Genomic DNA, 20,650 nt, shown 5'->3' with positions numbered 1-20,650 from the left:
CAGAATTTTCAAAAGCCTCTGCGGGCTATATTTTCAGTGATATTTCTGTACCTAAACACATACAAAGCACCAAGTAGGATTGTAAAAAACACACAGGTTTCATAATTCAAAATGGGGGCTTTCAAAAATCCCAGTTGTTGCCTTACTGCATCTTTATGTGATTAAATACCTTGGAAAATCTTGGAAAAATAATTTATCAACCTAAACCTATAGGTTCCTAAATAACTTATACATTTTTGAAAATTCTGCCTCATCTTCATAAGGGGCATGAAGTGGTATTTGATCTTAAAGAACTTTTTTCAATTTTTTCCCTCAGGAAGGCAGGGTTTTGCAGGGCTTGCCTGTGAAAGTATCAGGGAATTCAGCCCCAGAAATCAGGGATCCCTCAAGTCCCATGCAGACCCTATGCTTTCATGCTGGCTTCTGAGTCCCCACATTCCCTTTCAGTCTCTTGTACTGCCAGGAAATTTCCAGCCCACTTCTTCTTCTGGAGAAGTTCCAATACTACTGAGATGCTTCTACAATACAGAGGGGGGAAACAATTAATGTTGTCAGAGTTCTCCAGGTATGGAGAGAGGATAATGCCATTGAAATAGCTCTGCCATTGGTTCACTCCATCCTAATTCTTGCTTTCCCTGTTCTACAAATACCAATTCCTGTTGGGTTCCTAAGCAGGCGAGGAAAAGGAAGGGCAACAATCTCAGCCAAATGGTACTCCCCAAACTGGAGAATCTTTCTGTTTTCTTATACCCTCCTGTACGAAAAGGACCTGATTTTGATAACACCTACCAGTAGGAGTAGGTCCATTGGTATCAGTGGGACTCTAGGGTGTAAAGCATTACTCGGGCTCAAGAATAACACAATCTAGCTCCGTGCAATTCCAGTGAGCAAAGGAACAATAACTTCCTTCAGTGGTCCATTTTAATGCATTCCTAGATATGTTGCTGGATGTGACATCAAAGGCAGATAACTGAAAGACTTTTAGAAGGGCACAGGAATTAGTAATGGACATCTGAGGTAACAGGAAGTTTATTTTTTCCTTAAACTTGTAAAAATGAATCAAACCCAGAGTATTATATATGGAGCCTGAACTGCCATTTGTGAAGCAGCTCATACAGAAGCGAGAATGCCACATTTGGAAGTTGTTTAAATTCTCTCTAGTCTTTATGGAGGTACCTTGCGGGATTTTTCCATTATCTGTCTCCTCTGGACTCGCCCGACACTGTCTGCCTCCCCCTCACTCAGCTTTGGCCTGGCTGCTGCCTCCAAACCAGTTATTCTGGCTGCCATTCCTTTTAGATCAGTCAGCTTCTATTTTTTTTAAAGGATCTAAGTGCTTTCTCTATTTTAATAAAGCTGGAATATCTAATAGACACAGCTGCCAAAAATGTCATCTTCAAGGAGGCTGCTGGGTAAATGCCTGTTATGTTTCTTTATTCCTATGCACTCCTTTATTCCTATGTTATTCTTAACAAATGAATGGCTCCAGAATACTAAATATATTTTAACATGGTTTACAGTAATGATTCCAGAGAGTATTGTAGAATTCTTACTATGCTAAATTTCATACCCTATGATTCTCATATAAATTTCCTTGGCACCAACAGTCAAATTTTCCAATTGTGAAGTCTACTGCCCAGAACTGCTACATTAGGGAATTACAATGTGAAAGGATAAACAGACCCTAATAGCTTGTAATGACACAAAGCCATTACACTCCCATTTCTCTGAATTCTTATTATTCCAGATATGAAATATACATTGAGAAATAGCTTTGGAGTGAGATTTTTCTATGTTATTTCAATTTGTTATAACAGTATGACAAAGAAAATTACCTATAAATCTAAGTAACTCCAGTATAACAGATCACCAAAAATCTAATTGTCCTATACTTTACCTGCTGCCATACTTACTCCAAAGGGTGAGATCAGTGAATCTTGGCTCTTTTAGGGACAAATTCTCACCTAGTGTTAGTGTAAGCCCAGAATATCAAAAGATCTAAGGATAGTTCCTATATTTTGATACATTTAATCTTTGCTAATATCTTTCTCTCTCTCTCTTCAAGTAATTTCAGATAACGAAGGTATATGAATTTGTGAAGATACAGAAAATCAAAGTGCAAGTGCCCAGCAGAGCTGTACTACTTGAGGTATCGATTTCATATACTATTTGTTAAATTGTAATTATTGGCTAATCCATCTTGATTCATGTTTTTCATCAAAAACCTGTCTCATCAATCTATCAAATCCTCAATAGTCTATATTGAGAGTAGGGGTATGTCTACACTACCCCGCTAGTTCGAACTAGCGGGGTAATGTAGGCATACCGCACTTGCAAATGAAGCCCGGGATTTGAATTTCCCGGGTTTCATTTGCATAAGCCGGGCGCCGCCATTTTTAAATCCCGGTTAGTTCGAACCCCGTGCCGCGTGGCTACATGCGGCACGGAGTAGCTAGTTCGGATTAGGTTTCCTAATCCGAACTAGCTGTACTCCTCATTCCACGAGGAGCCTAATCCGAACTAGCTACTCCATGCCGCGTGTAGCCGTGCGGCACGGGGTTCGAACGAGCCGGGATTTAAAAATGGCGGCGCCCGGCTTATGCAAATGAAACCCGGGAAATTCAAATCCCGGGCTTCATTTGCAAGTGCGGTATGCCTACATTACCCTCCTAGTTCGAATTAGGAGGGTAGTGTAGACATACCCTAGGAGAAGAGAAAATGTAGACTCATAGAAAAGTAGAGCTAGAATGGACCTCAAGAGTTCATCTAGTGCTAGTCTATCCCTTCTGAAAGTTTATGCCAACCTTTTATGCCAATGCTATCTACTCTCTTTAGATGGACTTTCTGGCTCACCAAGAGACAGCAGAACTGTCTGTATAAGAGAGCTACCAGTCATAGTTCTACATCAATATTTTAGATGGACCACCGTAACTTGCATTACATTTTCCTCCTTAATACAATATACAAACTATGTCAAATAGGATAGGTTGCAGAATGGGAAAATTTTTCACTGTGTCTTTTTCAAAAAATTTGAATGTGCAATTTTTTGATCAGGCCTAGTGATTAAGAATTAAAAGAACTTAAGTAAAACTCTTAGCTACCAAATTTTGCACAGACTCGCGCGTGATATTTTATGCAAATATATAATGAGCCAATCTGCATCTAGATTTAGTAGATTTCAAGGCCAGACTGGACCATTCCAATCATCAAATGTGATCTATGATCTGTGCAGTGCAAGAATATTTCAACAAATGGTTTCTTCATCAAGCCCATAAGTTCTAGTTGAGTGAGGGCATAACTTTTAGAAAGAAATCCAATCCTGATTGAAAGACTTCAAGTGATGGAAAATCTATCACACCTTAAAGTATGTAGTTCCAAAGGTGAGTTACTTCCGCTATAAAAAGAGTGCACTTTATTTCTAGTCAGAGCTTGTCTTCAGCTTCCAGCCATTGGAGCCTGTTGTGCCTTTGCTAGATTAAAGAGCAGTTGACTATATGAAATATTTCGCCTCTATAACTAGCCCTGATAGCTGACCCGTCCCTTTCCATTTTATGAGAAACAATCACATTCCGGGCATATCCCAGGCACAATCAAACCCTAATCTTGCTGTAAGGAAGCTGCATATCAGATTTGGTGTCCTTAGCTCTTACTATTTAGGAAAAGTTCTTGAACAGACTCAGACAGGCACACAAAGTCTCAAATATACAATAAATTGTGATATGTGGAGTTGTGCTCCCAAGTACCAAGTGGTAGAGTTTCCAGAAACAAAACTTCTGAAATTCTCAAATACAATCAGCTCCATGAAATTCCAAATGTTAATAGCATGTACTACAACATTTTACCTAAAAAACTTACTTTGCCAGGCTTGTTTGCATCAAAACTATTTTCTTTAAATTTCTCTTGCAAGGTCTCAGCTAGTCGACAAAGCAACGCACCATTATCCAACTTCTCCATAAAAGTTTCTGCTGTTATTTCCCTACCTGGAAGGAAAGAAGAAAATTAACATGGGGAAAAAAACCCAAACCCACCCAGCAAATCTAAATACTGGATTTGCAAGGAAAATGCATAAACCAAACACCATTGAAACAGGCCCTAACTGAATAACTCAAATTATACTGAATTTTTTAAACTTTTATTATTTAGACTTGCTGCTATTTTCCTGGCACTGACATATATTTTTTGATCCATTTTAGGATGGATAATCTGTTCTTTTTTTTGGAATGGTATATTGTCAAACATTCATCTAATCAAATAACACATTTTTTGTAAAATGAATCCAAATAAGATACCAGATTCTGATAATTTTATTAATAATTTCTTAGTATACAGGACCCCTCTTTTATTTTAGTGACATTAAAAAAGTGCCACATTGACAGCCCTACAGCACAATGTCTTAATTGTATCCTCACAACAGGTACACTGCAAGCTCCACCTCACTTCCATCCACCAACGAGGTATAATCTTCCTGCTTTAGAGATGAAAGGTTAATTTCCATTTCATTGTTAACTAGGGGTTGATCTTGGAAGACACTGACAATTTTCTGTTAACATTTTTTAAGAAAAGTTGAGATTGACAAAATGAATATTTTCATTAAAGGAGTGTCTCATTCCATGGAAAAATACCAACTTTTTGGCCTAAAAACTTAATGCCCTTGAACAAAGACATTTTCATTTTGGTAATAATGTCATATTAAATGTCAATCATCATGAAGCAGTTGCCTCATTTCCACACTGATCTCTACAGGCTGGGCTTGACTATGGATGGGTATGTCTACACTGCTTGGTTATTTCGCGATACCAAAGGTACCCCACATCTACACAAGCCGCCTGTTATTTTGAAATATTTTTAGAAATAACTGGTGCACTATTTCACCATCCCAGTATAGACGCATAGTGCAAATTGCGTATCTCATTTCAAGTTTAGGGTGCTGAGTAGACGCACCCTATATTTCAACATAATGCACTGCTTCCACTCTTCAAGAGAAGATATTGTGGTACATTATGGTAGACGTAATCTAATCTGGGTGCCAAGCCTATAGACAGGCTTGGAAGAATTGGACATTTGTCAGAAACTGTCACTATACAGGCAAGATAAAAAATGTTTCCATTGATCGTAACTGAAATTTTATAGATTGGAGAAGTAAGAAAATGCTACTTGAAAACTTATGAATTTGATTTAAGGATATTTAATATGTATATTTTGACATATGAAGTTGACAATGGATATGTCTAGACTGCATTCTAAAATCGAAATAAGATTTTATTGAGAGAGAGGCTATTTCAGAATTTGGCATGACTACATGGCACCAGATTTCAAAATAAAGCACTGTTTCGAGACATCCCTTATTCCTTGTGGAACAAAGTTTACAGGGATGCCGAAATAGCACGTTTGTTATTTCGAAAATTATTTCAAAATAGCGGATGTGTTCTTTAGACAAAGGGTAGCTATTTCGGGATACCGTAGGTAGCCTTACAGTCTAAACGTACCCAATTTATTTTTTAACTGTTCTAGAAACGTTGAGTCACATTGCCTACTATCATTAAATAATTATCTGATATCCCGGATAATTTCCTGCAACTTTGAAAATCGGTAAAAGATAACAATTAAATGCTTTAAAATAATCAATATTACCAATCAAAATTATATAAAAAACTAAAAATTGAATGCTGCCAAGCCTTCCTATAGTAGAGGCAACTGAACTTCAGTACCAGGCAAATTGATTGGAATTATATTCTTTTTAAAATAATATCAGGCACATGTGAGCACAGTGTGTTGTAGAAGATCAACATGGCTTTTGTTCAGTGAAATCATGCCTCACCAATATATTAGCATTCTGGGGTAGGGGAGGAAGCAGGATCACAATCATGTAGGCCAGGGTGACCCAGTGGATATACTCTACTTGAACTTTCAAAAAGCTTTTTGACAAGATCTCTCACCAAAGGCTTTTAAGCAAAGTAGACAGTCATGGAATAAGAGAGAAGGACCTCTCTTGGGGGCAGGGATAAATGGTCGGTTTTCACAGTGGAGAGAGGAAAATAGCAGGAACCCCCAAGGGAACATACTGGGACTTGTGCTGTTCAACACATTCATAAATGAACTGGAAAAAGGGACAGACAGTGGGGTGGCTAAGTCAGACCATGCTAAACTACTCAAGACAGTTAATTTTAAGTCTGACTGCAAAGAGTTACAATGGGATCTCACAAGCCTGAATGACTAGGCAAGAAAATGGCACACGCTGATAAAAGCAAAGCAATGCATATTGGAAAGCATAATCCCAACAATACCTACACAGTGATTCAGTCTAGATTAGTCATTGCCACTCAGGAAAAATCTTGCAGTCACTGTGGATAGTTCTCTGAAAACATCTGCTCAATGTGCAAAGGCAGTTAAATAAGCTGACAAAATATGAGAAGCCATAACAACACAAGAAATATCATGCCACTATATAATTCCCTGGTACATCCACATCTTGAGTACTCAGTGCAGTTCTGTCTCTCCAACTTATAAAAGATATATTAAAAAAGTACAGAGAAGGGCAACATAAATGTTTAAGGATATGGAACAACTGCCTTGAAAGAAGATTTAAAAAGATTGGGACTCCATCTTAGAAAAGAGATGAGTAAGGGGAGATACAATAATGTTCTCAAATTATGAATGATGTAGAGAAAGTAAATAAGGAAAGGCTGTTTACCCCTTCATAGAACACAAGAACCCGGGATCACTGAAAGGAATTAATAGGTAGCACGTTTAAAATATAAGGCTACGTCTACACTGGCAAGTAGGAATAAGAGATCCTCCGGAAAAGGGCTTTATTCCGGAGGATCGCGCCAGTCTGGACGCTTTTTTCCAGCTTTTCCCCAAGCCGGAAAAAAGCGGCGGCCATGTTTATTTAAATGCCGCGGGGGATATTTAAATCCCCCGCGGATTTCCCTATTCCAAAGTTCTAAATAAGCATGCCTCTTCCGGAGAAGGGGCCAGTGTAGATGTAGCCTAAGGGTATGTCTACACTACAAAGTTAATTCGAACTAACGGACGTTAGTTCGAATTAACTTTGATAGGCGCTACAATAGCGCTCCGCTAGTTCGAACTTAATTCGAACTAGCGGAGCGCTTAGTTCGAACTAGGTAAACCTCATTCTACGAGGACTAAGCCTAGTTCGAACTTACTAGTTCGAATTAAGGGCTGTGTAGCCCCTTAATTCGAACTAGTGGGAGGCTAGCCCTCCCCAGCTTTCCCTGGTGGCCACTCTGGCCAACACCAGGAAAACTCGTATGCCCCCCTCCCAGCCCCGGACCCCTTAAAGGGGCATGGGCTGGCTATGATGCCCGTGCCAGGTGCAAGCCTGCCAGCACCCAGCTAGCAGACCCTGCACTTGGCACGGCTCGAGCCAGCCACCCGATGCCCCCCAGCCCTCCCCCTCTTCCCGGGACCAGGCTGGCAGCTCCCGGGAGCTTGCCCGGGACCGCAAGAGGCGGGCACCCGCCTGGTCTATTGCGGACATCGTGGACCTCGTCCACGACCTCCGCACTAAGCACAGGAAAGTGGCCGTCTAGGGCAGGAGAGCTGCCAGCCTGGCCACCCAGGCGCAGGTGTGCATGAAAATCAAGGTGGTCCACTGAGACCCCCGACCCTGAGCCCTGAGCTTACAATGGCTGTACTGGGTCAGACCAAAGGTCCATCTAGCCCAGTAGCCTGTCTGCCGACAGCGGCCAACCCTAGGAACCCTGGAGGGGATGGACCGAAGACAGTGACCAAGCCATTTGTCTCGTGCCATCTCTCTCCAGCCTTCCACAAACTTTGGGCAGGGACACCACTCCTACCCCCTGGCTAATACCACTCCATGGACCCAACCTCCATGACTTTATCTCACTTCTCTTTAAACTCTGTTCTAGTTCTAGCCTTCACAGCCTCCTGCAGCAAGGAGTTCCACAGGTTGACTCTTTGCTTTGTGAAGAACAACTTTCTGTTACTAGTTTGAAGCCTGCTACCCATTCCTTTCCTTTGGTGTCCTCTAGTCCTTCTATTATGGGAACTAATGAAGAACTTTTCTGTATGCACCCTCTCCACCCCACTCATGCTTTTATATACCTCTATCCTATCCCCCCTCAAGTCTCCTCTTTTCTAAACTGAAAAGTCCCAGTCTCTTTAGCCTCTCTTCATATGGGACCTCTTCCAAACCTCTGATCATTGTAGTTGCCCTCCTCTCTCCCACCCTCTCTCTTCCCCTCTCCCACCTCCTTTTCCCAGTCTCCCCGAGTTTTGTTCAATAAAGACAGATTCTATTTTTGACCACATGTTTTCTTTATTTTGTACATCAGGAAGGGGGGCTAGGGAAGGGTAAGTGGAAGGAGGTGAGGGAGGAATGGGGTATGAGCCCCAATGGGGAGGACTGGGCTGGCTCTGCGGGCTTCTGGGGGTGGAAGCTGTCCTGCAGCCCCCCAATTGCCCCCTCTGCCCAGATGGCAGCCTGCGGCAAGTGCAGCCGGTCTGATGGCCGAGTGCTGTGATGTGCCCAGTGTGGTCACTCAGGGCACTCCAAGCCAGGACTGCTTTGCAAGCGGGGCACTCCTGAGAACTGTCTGTCCGGGGTGGGGGTCGGGTCCCTTTAAGCACAGCCCTCGGCTAGCCTGAGACAGCAGCTCCACGCTCTAAGTCCTCCTCTGATGCCCTGCCGTCACTGCTTCCGGCCATCCTTAACCCCAGTTCAGGGTCCACTTAATGTGGACATGCTAGTTCAAATTAGCAAAACGCTAATTCGAACTAGGTTTTAGTTCTAGATGCGTTAGTTCGAATTAGCTTAGTTCGAATGAACTAATTCGAACTAAGTTAGTTCGAATTAGCGCTGTAGTATAGACATACCCTAAGAAAGTACTTCCTACAACACATAGTTAATATTTGGAACTCATTGTCAGGGATGGTATGAAGGCCAAAATATAACTGAGTTCTAAAAAGACTTAGATAATTCATGGAAGATAGCCATCAATGGACCTATTAGCCCTATGTACTAGTTGTCCCTAAACCTTGGACTGCATACAATAATACAATGCAAACAATAATAATGATTTTTTTTTAAAGCCTCACACTAATTTTAAAAAAGTGCACAGGAGAGAAAAGGGAAAGGTTCGGTTGTTTTGTTTTGAACCACATTTCATTTTTTAAAATACATTTCTCCTTTTTTTCTGCTTCTTCAAAACAATATACATTTTTAACCAGTTCATTTTGATTTTTTGTCCAAAAATATATAAACCAACACAATTTCCATAAAAATGAAAACAAATCCAGTCCTTCAAAATTATCAGAAAACATACTTTTAATCAACCATGTCTGCTAACCCTAAAAGGGATACATGTATTACCCATGAGAAACATTTCAGTAGTAGCCTCTTTGCTGGTAATCAAAAATTATATATGGCAGCCAGGAAGTGGTAATGTACAAAAAAAGCACAAAAATCAAAAGGATACCACAGTAGGACTTATCTGCCCAGGTCTTTGAAATTATTGAAAGGCTTTTAGGCACTTTGACAATAGCGTAACACTTTGAAGGAAAACAGTTCCCAGTATTCTTCATTAGACTAGAACCAGAGATGAATAAAACAAGATTTTTAAAGCATGAGATTCTCAGGTGCAACAATAGACTCACTTTTCTGGTTCAGGTTAAACTTGCTGATTCCAATACATTTGTTCCTCAAGAACATCTGTTTGATGTAAAGCCTTTTCCCCCTTCATTTTTTAGCCTTGATTCTTTCCTCTGTATATTTCACATTGTAGCCTCTGGTGTGTATAATGACTTCTGCAGGTGGCAGAAGAGCAGTAGCAGCACTGCATCACAATGGAAGTCTGTGCATAACTGACATTATTTTAGTGGTACATGCAGCGCTTCTGGAGCCAGGAATTAAATTAATAGCCCCCAGACACAAAAAAAGTCAGCATCCCGGTGCCTTAATACCTTCACCACCACGTTGGCCTACATTTTCTATTGTTAATAATGAAAAATATTTTCCATTTTGTCCCTTCGACCTTTGCCAAAAAGTATGAAACGATCAGAAAGCTAATTTAAAGAATGGACATATTAGAAGCTGTTTTATTTTAAAAGGCAGTATTTATTTTAATATAGAACTCTATTGTAAGTACATACATTCATATCTTTAACCATAACTGAAGCTTTATTGTTTTAAATGCAGACTCTTAGGATTTTCTACCTAGGTAAAATAACCCTCATTTTAAATGCCTATGCTGTCCTGTGATTTATAGATTTGGCTAGTCTCTTCGCTGATTTTATAAATCTAATTAAAGCAAAAAGCTTAAAATATTTATTCCTTTTTAAACAAATGCAGAAAAAATGCTTCTATCTTCTCTTGCCATTTAACAATACACTTACATTAGCAGTTTGATTATTGCATTTTTGTACATTAAGATGGAATACTTTGGTTCTGCTGCCTTTTATGAATACTGAAAAAATGAGTTTTGCACTGAACATCTGTATTTAATGAAAAATATATTAGGTGTTAGCTTTCAATTCACTGTATTTTATGGCCCCAAAAGGTGGCACTTCTTTGGTAAAAGAGACACCATGACATATTTAAGAGTTTATATGTATTGATTCAAATGAAACTTGTGTTCATAGCCTGAAAACAAAACAAAAAAAAATGTCTTCATATATTTGGATGGAAAAAACATTAAACTCCATTAAAAAAATCTTTAAGAGCTATAATTACAAGAAAGCAGTTACAATGTGTCTATAGGATAGAAACCACATACTATACAATAAAAACAAATACTAGTGGTACTCAAACAGGAAAAGAAAGTCATCTTCAGTCTAGCAATCACTGCTTATCCTAGTCATCTCACTGACTTTAATGGAACTATTTGCATGAATTAGGATCACTGCTTACATAAATGAGGGCTGTTTAGATTAGGTTCCAAATCCTGCTGATGCTGGATCAGACTTTCCAATTTTATTCTGAGAACCTTTAGTAGTCAAATCATGGGAGCCAAGGATCTCTGGCAGTGATAGTAGGTTTTGAATCATCACTCTAGCCTATGTACTTACAATTAGATTATCAATCATTGTATTTATTTGAGTTTTTAAATGTTAATGTCATGAACTAATGCTTTGTAAAGTGAGACATTTTGGAACAGATTCTCTGATCTGGCTGAGCTGTGCTTTGTAAAGGACCTAATTCTGGGACCAGATGGAGACCAGCTCCCAACTAACCTAAAACAAGGAACGGGCTCCTCTGAGTCACAACAGCAGGAACTTCTCTAGCAATTAAAGGCCACTGAAACACAAAGCACTTTGGCCTGCATCTTTTCACACCTATCGTACTCCAACATGCCCCCAACATCAGGAAGCTGAGAGGTGGTGTAGATACATATGTGAAATCTCCAACTGCTTCAATAGGACCAGAGTAGCAGAAAACAGACAATACTGCAGCCAAATACCTGGCCCTCTGTCTTCATCATCACCTAGAATCAAATACAGATTGAACCTCCCTGCTCCAATACTCTTGGGATCTGACTGGTCCCGAATCAGGGAATTTTCCAGGTGTGGGAGGTCAGTACAGGCCCTTCCTCTCCTGACCACTGTCCTCTGGGGCACCAGCCTCTCCATTACTTAGGGGCACTGGAGCTCCACTGCTGGCCCCCAGGGGCTCAGTTGCCAGCCTGTGGTCTAGTGGGGCTCCCCTCATCAAGCCAGCTGGAGTTCAGCTCCCCTCTGCCAGCCGTTCAGAGCTCAGCTCTGCTTCCGGTCCCTGGGGATACAGGGTTCTTCTCCTGGCTGCCAACCCCCTGCTCCTCTGGCCTACTGCCAGCTCTGCTCTTCCCTGATCCTGCAACTCTGAACCAAGGGTGTAGCAGACTAGGGAAGTCCAGATTAGGGAGGTTCAACCTGTATATAATGCTGAAGCTGTAAAGTTTCTTTGATTATCCAAAAGTGATGAGGAGTCCTATGGCACCTTATAGACTAACAGATTTATTGGAGCATAAACTTTTGTGGGCAAAGACACACTTCATCAGATGCATCTGATGTGGGTCTTTGCCCACAAAAGCTTACACTCCAAATAAACTGTTAGTCTATAAAGTGCCACAGGACTCCTTGTCGCTTTTGCAGATTCAGACTAACACGGCTACCCCTCTGATATTTGATTATCCACTCATTCATCCCTGGGTGAATCAAGAATAGCTCAACCCAAGTGAGATGAAGCAAAATTAGTGTAAGAGAGGAGGACTATCTCTATGTGGAATATAAATCACACTGATATCCCTTGGTAAGGGACAGCCTCCCCTTGGCACGGAATTGCTTCTCCCTGAGAAGGGTTACATCCTTTTAATTATGGAGGAAAGGAATTTTTCATCTTCATACTGGATTGGCACTGGACTGGATAAACAATGCCTCTGGTGTATGTTCTGTTGCTCTGGCTGACAGCATAAAGTATATTAGGTGTTTAATTCAGGTCATTGGGCCTATGAATAAAATGTTTTTGAGTAGATAACTCAAAAGACTAAAATAGATGACCCCCCCAAACAGACAAAATATGGGAGTTGAGGAATGTCAAGTATTAGGTGAGGACCATTTTTACCTTTGGTTTTTACCAATGGCACTTTTGATAATTTAAGCGTAAATTATTTTAATCCAAGTTTTAAGTATTTAGACACCTTGGAGGACCCATACGTTAGTGAAAGAGGTCATTTTAACACTAATTTATCTACACTTTCACCTGTCCTTTCATATATGAAGGTTTTAACTATTTAATAAATACTTAATTTGGATTATGATGACTATATTATAAATTATATTTTCTTTACTGGACATGACTGCGACTGGCCACAAAGAGTAACCAGGAAAGGGCAGGTAATCATGCCTGTGCATATTAACTGGGAAATACTCAGATTACCACCACCTGAATGCAGTTGTAATGAATATAAAATTGTGAGGTATCTTCAAAACTACCAGAATTTCTTACTAAACATGTGCAAACCAATTGTGAATAATCCCAGTTTTCCAAAGATGACCTTCAAAAACAGCATTTGTAACTGAGGCTACATCTACACTGAAATGTAAGCACAGCGTTCAGACTCAGGCTGGAGCCCATCCCCCTTCTATCTACACACAAATCATGCAAATCCAGAGCTAAAATCCAGGTCCCAGGACCCACCAGGAAGGAGGATCTGAGCTGGGGCCCAGATTCAAGCCCTATTTCTTTCCACTGTAAATGCACATCCACTGGACCCAGGCTCTAAGAGTCATCAGAAGTACTCCAAAGTTCAATGGACTGTCTTTTACTGTCCTCTGGGCAGTCAGGTTTGGTAGACAGTCAAGTTTTGTCAGACTTCACTGGGAACAAAGAGCTAAAGCAGTTTTAAGAGGTTACTAGGAAGACTGGGATATGGGCCCACATAATACAGGGTAGATGCTATAAGGACACAGGGATCAACAATTCCTAAATTGGGGTAACAAATCAGGGCAGATGCTCAAGCCCTATGTTAGCAAATGCAGGGTCTGCTAACTCAGGTTCTGTTAATCCTGGGATCACATTGTAGCATAGACATAGCCTAAGATCATATTGACTATTTATGGATGAATTAATGAAAAGGACAACATTTCGCTAAATTGAAAAGGCCTGGTTCATCCAGCTACCTTGCATGAGGCAGGACAAACTCACTAATGTTATTGAAAAATAAAAGCAGAAGGCAAGAGATATGTTGTCCTTTCCATGAATAGTGCTCCGATAACAAGCACAGCAATATGGTTTGCTACATGTAACCATTTCTAAAAGACAAAAAACAAAGAACTGATGAAGGATCATGAAATTCCAGTACTAATAAAAAGTGTAAGGGAGGGAAGAATTATAAAGATGGGAAGCAAGGAGTAGAATCTTTGATGAGACAAAACAAAATACAGAAGTAAATTCAAAAGTCCCTAAAGAAAAATCAAACAAAGAAACAGAAATAGCTAAGAGTATACATTCATGCCAGAGCTAAAAATATTTTCCAGAGATACAGTCTTGCTGTCCCTACCCAAGCAAAAGTCCAACTGAAACATCTTCCCCAGTAGGATGCAAACAGAACTAAGAGAGAATGATTTGACTATCCAAATCACTGATTTTAGGAACAGGTTGAAACTCTCTTAACTGGGATTTTTCGGTACGGCAACATCCATGATCCAGGATGGAGGTTGCAGGACCGGAGAGTCCTGGTGGAAGGCCAGAAGAAAAGACCCCTGCAGGGTCAGCAGGGCCACATAGCCCATGACAGCAAGGCTGCCTAATAGGGTTGAGAGACCCAGTGCGTGGCCGCCTGGCAGGGCTGGGAGCCACAGTAGTAGTGGCTCAGTGGGGCAGGGAGCCATGGCGCACGGCAGCGACTGCCAGTGGTCCTTTAGCCCCAGAGCGTACACTGCCTGCCTGATGGTCCCAGAGCCATGGCACGTGACTGTCAGCTGGGTCCTGGAGCCCCAGCATGTGGCTTCCCAGCAGGGCTGAGAGCCACCGCAGTGATGGCTGGTCAGTGGAGTTGGCAGGGCAGCAGGGCCAGCGTAATGAAAAGCAGCCACATGTGTACAGACTCAGCAGTTGTCAGAAACAGCCCTCTGAGCCACTCTGAACAGTACACTCTACTGAGATAGGGTGTGTCTAGACTACAGGGTTTTGTCGAAAGAAGTGGACTTTTGTCGACAAAACTATACCTGTGTCTACACTGCCATAACGTTGACAGAACTCAGCAGTTTTGTCGACGGCTGTAAACCTCATTCTGCGAGGAATAACGCCTTTTGTCGACAGAGCTCTGTTCACAGAAGGCGTTATTGCATCTCCACTGTCCTTTGCATCTACACTATCATGTCGACAAAGCGACTTGCTTTGTCGACAGAATGGGATGTAGTCTAGATGCTCTTTGTCAACAGAAGCTTTGTCAACAGTATCAGTCGACAAAAGCCTGTAGTCTAGACATACCTATAGTGTCCCAGATAATCAGCAGGATGTGTGCTTAAACTACCAGGATCTCTGCGATTCTAAAATTGTCTTCGTAAACTTGTAGGACTGGAAGAGATTATCTCGTTCACCCTTTACACTGAGGCAGGATGAAGTATATCTAGACCACCTCTGTGTCAAGGCCTGTTCACTAATTTTTCCCTGTGAGTGCTCCAGCCCCAGAACACCCATGGAGTCACCACCTATGCCGGACCTCTGATGTTTCCGGCCATGGAATTCTGGTGTGATTCAGACAATACATTTGGCAAAAGAAGGTATTTTGTGTATTTGTAAAACTGCACAGAGTAGATCTTTGGAGTTATGAACAGCAGAGTTATGAACCAACCAGTTAACCACACACCTCATTTGGAACAGGAAGTATAAAATCAGCAGCAGAAGGGGGAAAAACCCTCACAAATACAGTATGGTACATAAACTACTAAAAAAAAATACAGGGAAAATAGCATTTTTATTTCACACAGAGACGTTTCAAAGCCGTAATAAATCAATATTTAGCTGTAAAGTTTTGAAAGAACTGTAACGTTTTGTTCGGAGTTACAGTCTCCATTCTGGAGGTGTTCATAATGTTGAGGTTCTTCTGTATTGCTTTGAGTCCACGTGTGTCTGATTCCTTGTCTGCCTATTGTGCCACTTAAGTGCAATGTAAATTAATAATCAACAGAAGGTGAAACAAATGTGTCCTGATTCAGCAAAACCAACAATGCTTAGTCAGTTAAGAAACTTAGATTTAAAAACACAAGTCAAATTCCCTTGCAACCAAACTTGAAAAAGTGCAAGGATCCGTTTGTGAAAAGCAGAGAGAGAATGAAACCTCTGGACAATATATGCTGCATAATTAACATTAAGCAGCACATGTTTAGCTTACCAAAGCATTGTTAAGGTTTGCAGTCTGACAGGTATTTGAAAATAAGATTTTTAATTATATTTGGCAATTCAGACCCTCCTGCTGGTGCCACTTTGTTGCTGAAACGTGACCTCATTCACGATCTTGCCAATGTGAGACCTCTGTGTTACAGATTGTAAGCAAGTTTCCATTTTACTTCACTAGTGATTTGAAATACTTTTTGTTTAGTGTCTAAGCACCGTGTTCAATGTTTAAACCACGTAGAGCTTCTTGTGACTTTAAAGAATGTTAAAATAGAAAAACGGAATTCTAGTGGTTAAGTGAGGGTTAGGCATCAAGATTCTCACCTCTGTAGCTCACTTGGCCAATTCTATACTTACAGTGCCCATTAACTTCAGTTGTATTTCCATGCATAGAAGGCATGTAAAATCATTCCCTTTCTTTGTGGCCTTGCTCAGACATTTCAATTTGCTGTACCATACTTTCCCATCTCTGCAGTTGGCGTAATGTGTTGAGAGATCTTGTATAAAGCTATACAACAACCACTTAGGAAAACAAGAAGAAATGTTGTCTCTATCTATCCAAAAAAGTTTTTCCTGCAGGACGACAGAGTGATGTCATCATGTCAGTCTGCATCCTGCCTGCTTCCTCCCTCTCTCCCCACTCCTACCCAACCAGCTTGAGCCCAACCTCACTGCTTCCCCTCACCACTTGGAATTGCTATTTTAAACCAAGCTTCTACTCCCCTTCCTCCACCCCCCACCCCACAGGGCTTTCAATACCAAGAAACATGGCACAGTAGCTGGCACACCCCACATCTCAGCCATGACAGCTGCAGGGCAGGGGGAGGGGGAGAGTATGGTGCTCAGGGCAGCAACCCAGGGACAGGCATTAGGCGCAGGGCTCCCAGCTGGGCTTATGTGCCAGCAGGAGGCTCTTGGGGGCTCCTCCACCTCCAGGCTCTTGGAGAGGTGGAGCGCGGTGCCCGACTGCTCAGAGTCTGGATGCCCCACGGAGACTCACCCCCTCCCCAGCAAAGGGATAAAGGGGGCCAAGGCTGGCATGGCAGGGAGAGGGAGAGGAGGAAGAAGTGGGCCTAGGCTGGCATGGCAGGAGAAGGGGCTGGTGGGGGATGGGGAAGGGATCTGAGCTGTCGGGGGGTGGGAGAAGGTGTTTGTGCTGGTGGGGTGGGGTGGAGGAGAGAGAAGGGGGGGCCTGGGCTGGTGGGACAGGGGGAAGGAGAGAGAAAGGGCCTGGCAAGGGCGCTATTTTGGGAGGGTGGGGGTTCAGCAACCATACCCTCCAGGACTGGCTAGCTTTTCATCTGGCTCCCCAGATGCTAAGGGAGTGAAGGGAAAGTGCTTGCATTCCCTGCATACCTCTCACACCTGCCTGGTGAGCTCCCTTCAGCAGCCAGGTGTGAGGGGCATGCACAGAATGCAAACACTTTCCCGTCACTCCCTGAGAATCCCAGGTACAGGATGAAAAGTAAGCCACATCCCAGAGCTGCTGACCCCCTACCCTCCCAAAATGGCACTCTTGGGGCTTAGGCTGGCTCAGCAGGAGGCGTGGGGGAGGAGAAGGGGCCCAGGCTGGCGGGGGTGAGGGAAAAGGGACGTGGTCTGGTGCAGCCACAGCCCAGCCCTCCCTGGTGGCTGGGGGAAAGCCGGGCTTGCCTACCCCCTGCAAGAGGGGGGTTGGTGACTGCAGCGATTAGGGGCACAGCCTGCTAGTTTCTATAAAGCACAGGAATTATGTTGCATATTCTTGAGTGTCAACTACAGGCAGTCCCCGAGTTACGCGGATCCGACTTATGTCGGATCCGCACTTACGAACGGGGCTTTTCTCGCCCCGGAACTCGCGGGCGGCGGGACCACCCAGACGTGCAGTGGTCCCGCCACCGCGTCCTCTGGGGCGAGAAAAGCTGCTCTGGGTGTCCCTGGTCTGCTGGGGGGAGTCCCCAGCAGATCAGGGACACCCCGAGCAAAGCCTTGAAGGCGCGGGACCCCGCCGCCTCCGCGGCTTTGCTCGGGGTGTCCCTGGTCTGCTGGGGACCCCTCCCAGCAGGCCAGGGACACCCCGAGCAGACCAGGGACACGCGGAGCAAAGCCTTGGAGGCGCGGGACCCCGCCGCCTCTGCGGCTTTGCTCCGGGTGTCCCTGGTCTGCTGGGGACCCCCCCCCAGCGGACTAGGGACACCCGGAGCAAAGCCGCAGAGGTGCAGGACCCCGCCGCCTCCCCGGCTTTGCTCTGGGTCTCCCTGGTCTGCTGGGGGGGGGGGCGCAGCTAGTGTGCCCCCCCCCCCCACAGCAGACCAGGCTTTTGTTGTGGACACCTGGGGTAGAGCAGCTGGGGTGCTGCCGGGTTGGTCCTGGGGGGACCTACCTGGCAGCGCCCCAGCTGTTCTGTCCCAGGCTCCAGATTCAGCCACTGTTGAAACTGATCAGTGGCTGATTCCAGGAAGCTGGGGGCAGAGCAACTCTGTCTCGGGCTTCCTGTAGTCAGCCCCTGGTCAGTTTCAGCAGCAGCCGCTGAATCTGGAGCCAGTTCCGAGTTATGTACAAATTCAACTTAAGAACAAACCTATAGTCCCTATCTTGTCCGTAACCCGGGGACTGCCTGTACTGACACCTTCTCTATTAACCTCCTGCCTGAGCTGGCTCCATGGACTGCACTGCAGACCTGGAAGTGGCCAGCAGGAGGCCTGATTCATAGGCAGAGATGCACAAGCGGCTCTGCACTCTGCTTTCACCAACAGGCACAGGTCCCAGGGTGTCGATGCTCAGGGTGGAGGCAGCGTAGGGAGCCCCATCAAGCCCCATGTAGAAGTCGGACCAGCTGCTGGCCACTTCTGGGGCACAGCAGGGTCTGCATTGTCAGGACAGTGAAGAAATCTAACCTAGCACTCTGGCTGGTCACCTGGTCACCCTACAGCAAGGTTACCCAGTGCCTGACATTCCATGACCCAGTACTGAGTCATGACCCTTAGTTTGAAAATCTCTACTCTGTGCCACTGAACAGAACTGGACCTAGGAACAATCCCTGCAAAAGCCCACTCAACATGCCCTTCAAGCATGAGTGTGAACCACTGATAGCTACTCTCTAGGAACAATTTTCCAACCAGTTATGCACCCATCTTACTGTAGCTCCATTTAGGTCATGGATGGGCAATAAGCCAGAGGCAGTTTGCCAGTATTAACCTGTGATGAGCCACTAGTGCTTTATTTACCTGTACCTCTGCAGGTATTGCCACTTTGAAGTTCCCACTGGCTGAGAATCACCACTCCTGACCAATGGGAGCTGCGAGAACTGGCATGGACCAGGACCCTGGTTCCTGCAGCTCCCCTGGGCTGGGAACTGCAATCCGTGGCCAATAGGAGCTTCAAGTGGCTGTACCTGTGGAGGCGTGGGTAAATAAAGCACCCATTGCCCATTAGAGACTACCCTGGGGAGCAGCATTTGGCTCATGGGCCAGTTCTTGCCCACTGATGATCTAGGTGGTATTTCTCTAATTTGTTTATGAGAAGATTATGCAAGACATTATCAAAAGCCTTACTAAAATCAAGATATACCAAACGTAATACTTTCCCCCTTTGCATAAGGCTTGTTACTCTGTCCAAGAAAGCTATTAGGTTTGTTTGACATGATTTGTTCTTGACAAATCCATACTGTTACTTACTACCTTATTGTCTTCTAAGTGTTTGCAAACCAATTGCTTGATTATTTGCTCCAATATCTTTCTGGGTATTGAGCTTAATATTTCCCAGTTTGCCTTTATTTCCCCTTTTTATAGATTGGCACTATCTTTGTCCTCTTTCAGTCCTCTGGAATCTCTCCCATCTTCCATGAGTTTTCAAAGATAATCACTAATGGCTCCGCTATCTCATCAGCCAGATCCTTGAGCACTCTAGTCTGTATTTCATCTGGTATTGCTAACTTGAGGACATCAAACTTGTCTAGTAATTGTTAACTTGTCCTTTCCCTATTTTAGCCTCAGATGCTACCTCATTTTTACTATGTAAGACAGCCAACTGCTGCTAAAATTTTTGGTGAAAACTGAAAAAAATCATTTGGCATTTCTGCCAATTCCTCATGTTCCCTTTAGATGACATCAAATGATTTTTGTATTATGTTACAGCCTATAAGCGCCAGTTGTGGAGCAGAACCAATGCACAGTGTCTAGCACAGAGAACAAAAAGATGGTCCCTGCCCCTATGAATTTACAGTCTCTTTAACTTGTATTTTCTAATTGTTGTGCTGAGCCAAATAGATTTCAGTTTTCTCCAAGGTAAATGCTCAGTGGTAGTAGAGCAGAATACTATCCAGAGCAATTCTTAACTGATTCTCTATGCTGCCACTATATTCTTCGGTCTGATCTGAAGACAGTGCAAATGTTTTGCATACTGTACACTGGAAGCCTTTCAAGTTATAAGGCATTTAAATATATTTAAATCATTCATATTTCTCTCTTTCTTCTAACCACATGCAAAAATAAATGAAAAGAACAGCTCTAGTATGAATATATAGGATTATCCATTTTAAATATTCCCAGTTTTAAAAGTGCTTATATGATTTTCTTCAAAATTGAACTGATTTGAGTTTCAGTGAGGAATATTAAAAAAAGTTGAACTTCAAGTTCTCCTTTTCTGAGTTGTGCAAATGCAGACATTTCGATTGGAATATATCTGAATTGTGTTTTTCCCCACTATGTTATAACTCTAAAACAGACTGATTTGCTGAAATGTCTGTCCCAAAAGACAGACATTTCATACCTGAACTAAAGGATCAAGTAAGGAACATGAGCTCAAAAGCAGTTT

At 43.1% G+C, this 20,650-nt stretch overlaps 1 protein-coding gene across 5 annotated transcripts in view; it reads right to left on the bottom strand.

Annotated features, from left to right (window-relative positions):
- The window catches only part of GAS2 (growth arrest specific 2), a 167,217-nt gene that overhangs the window by 103,625 nt on the left and 42,942 nt on the right, over positions 1-20,650 (bottom strand). For all 5 annotated transcript variants that reach the window (XM_006111497.3, XM_006111496.4, XM_075927752.1 and 2 more), the window contains one exon: positions 3,856-3,980. In XM_006111497.3, the coding sequence (XP_006111559.1) occupies positions 3,856-3,980 (125 nt within the window). The remainder of the gene's footprint in view (positions 1-3,855; positions 3,981-20,650) is intronic.

This window comes from Pelodiscus sinensis, chromosome 4 (genome assembly GCF_049634645.1).
Source record: "Pelodiscus sinensis isolate JC-2024 chromosome 4, ASM4963464v1, whole genome shotgun sequence".
NCBI lineage: Eukaryota > Metazoa > Chordata > Testudines > Trionychidae > Pelodiscus > Pelodiscus sinensis.
This window is presented reverse-complemented; position numbering and strand designations above follow the sequence as displayed.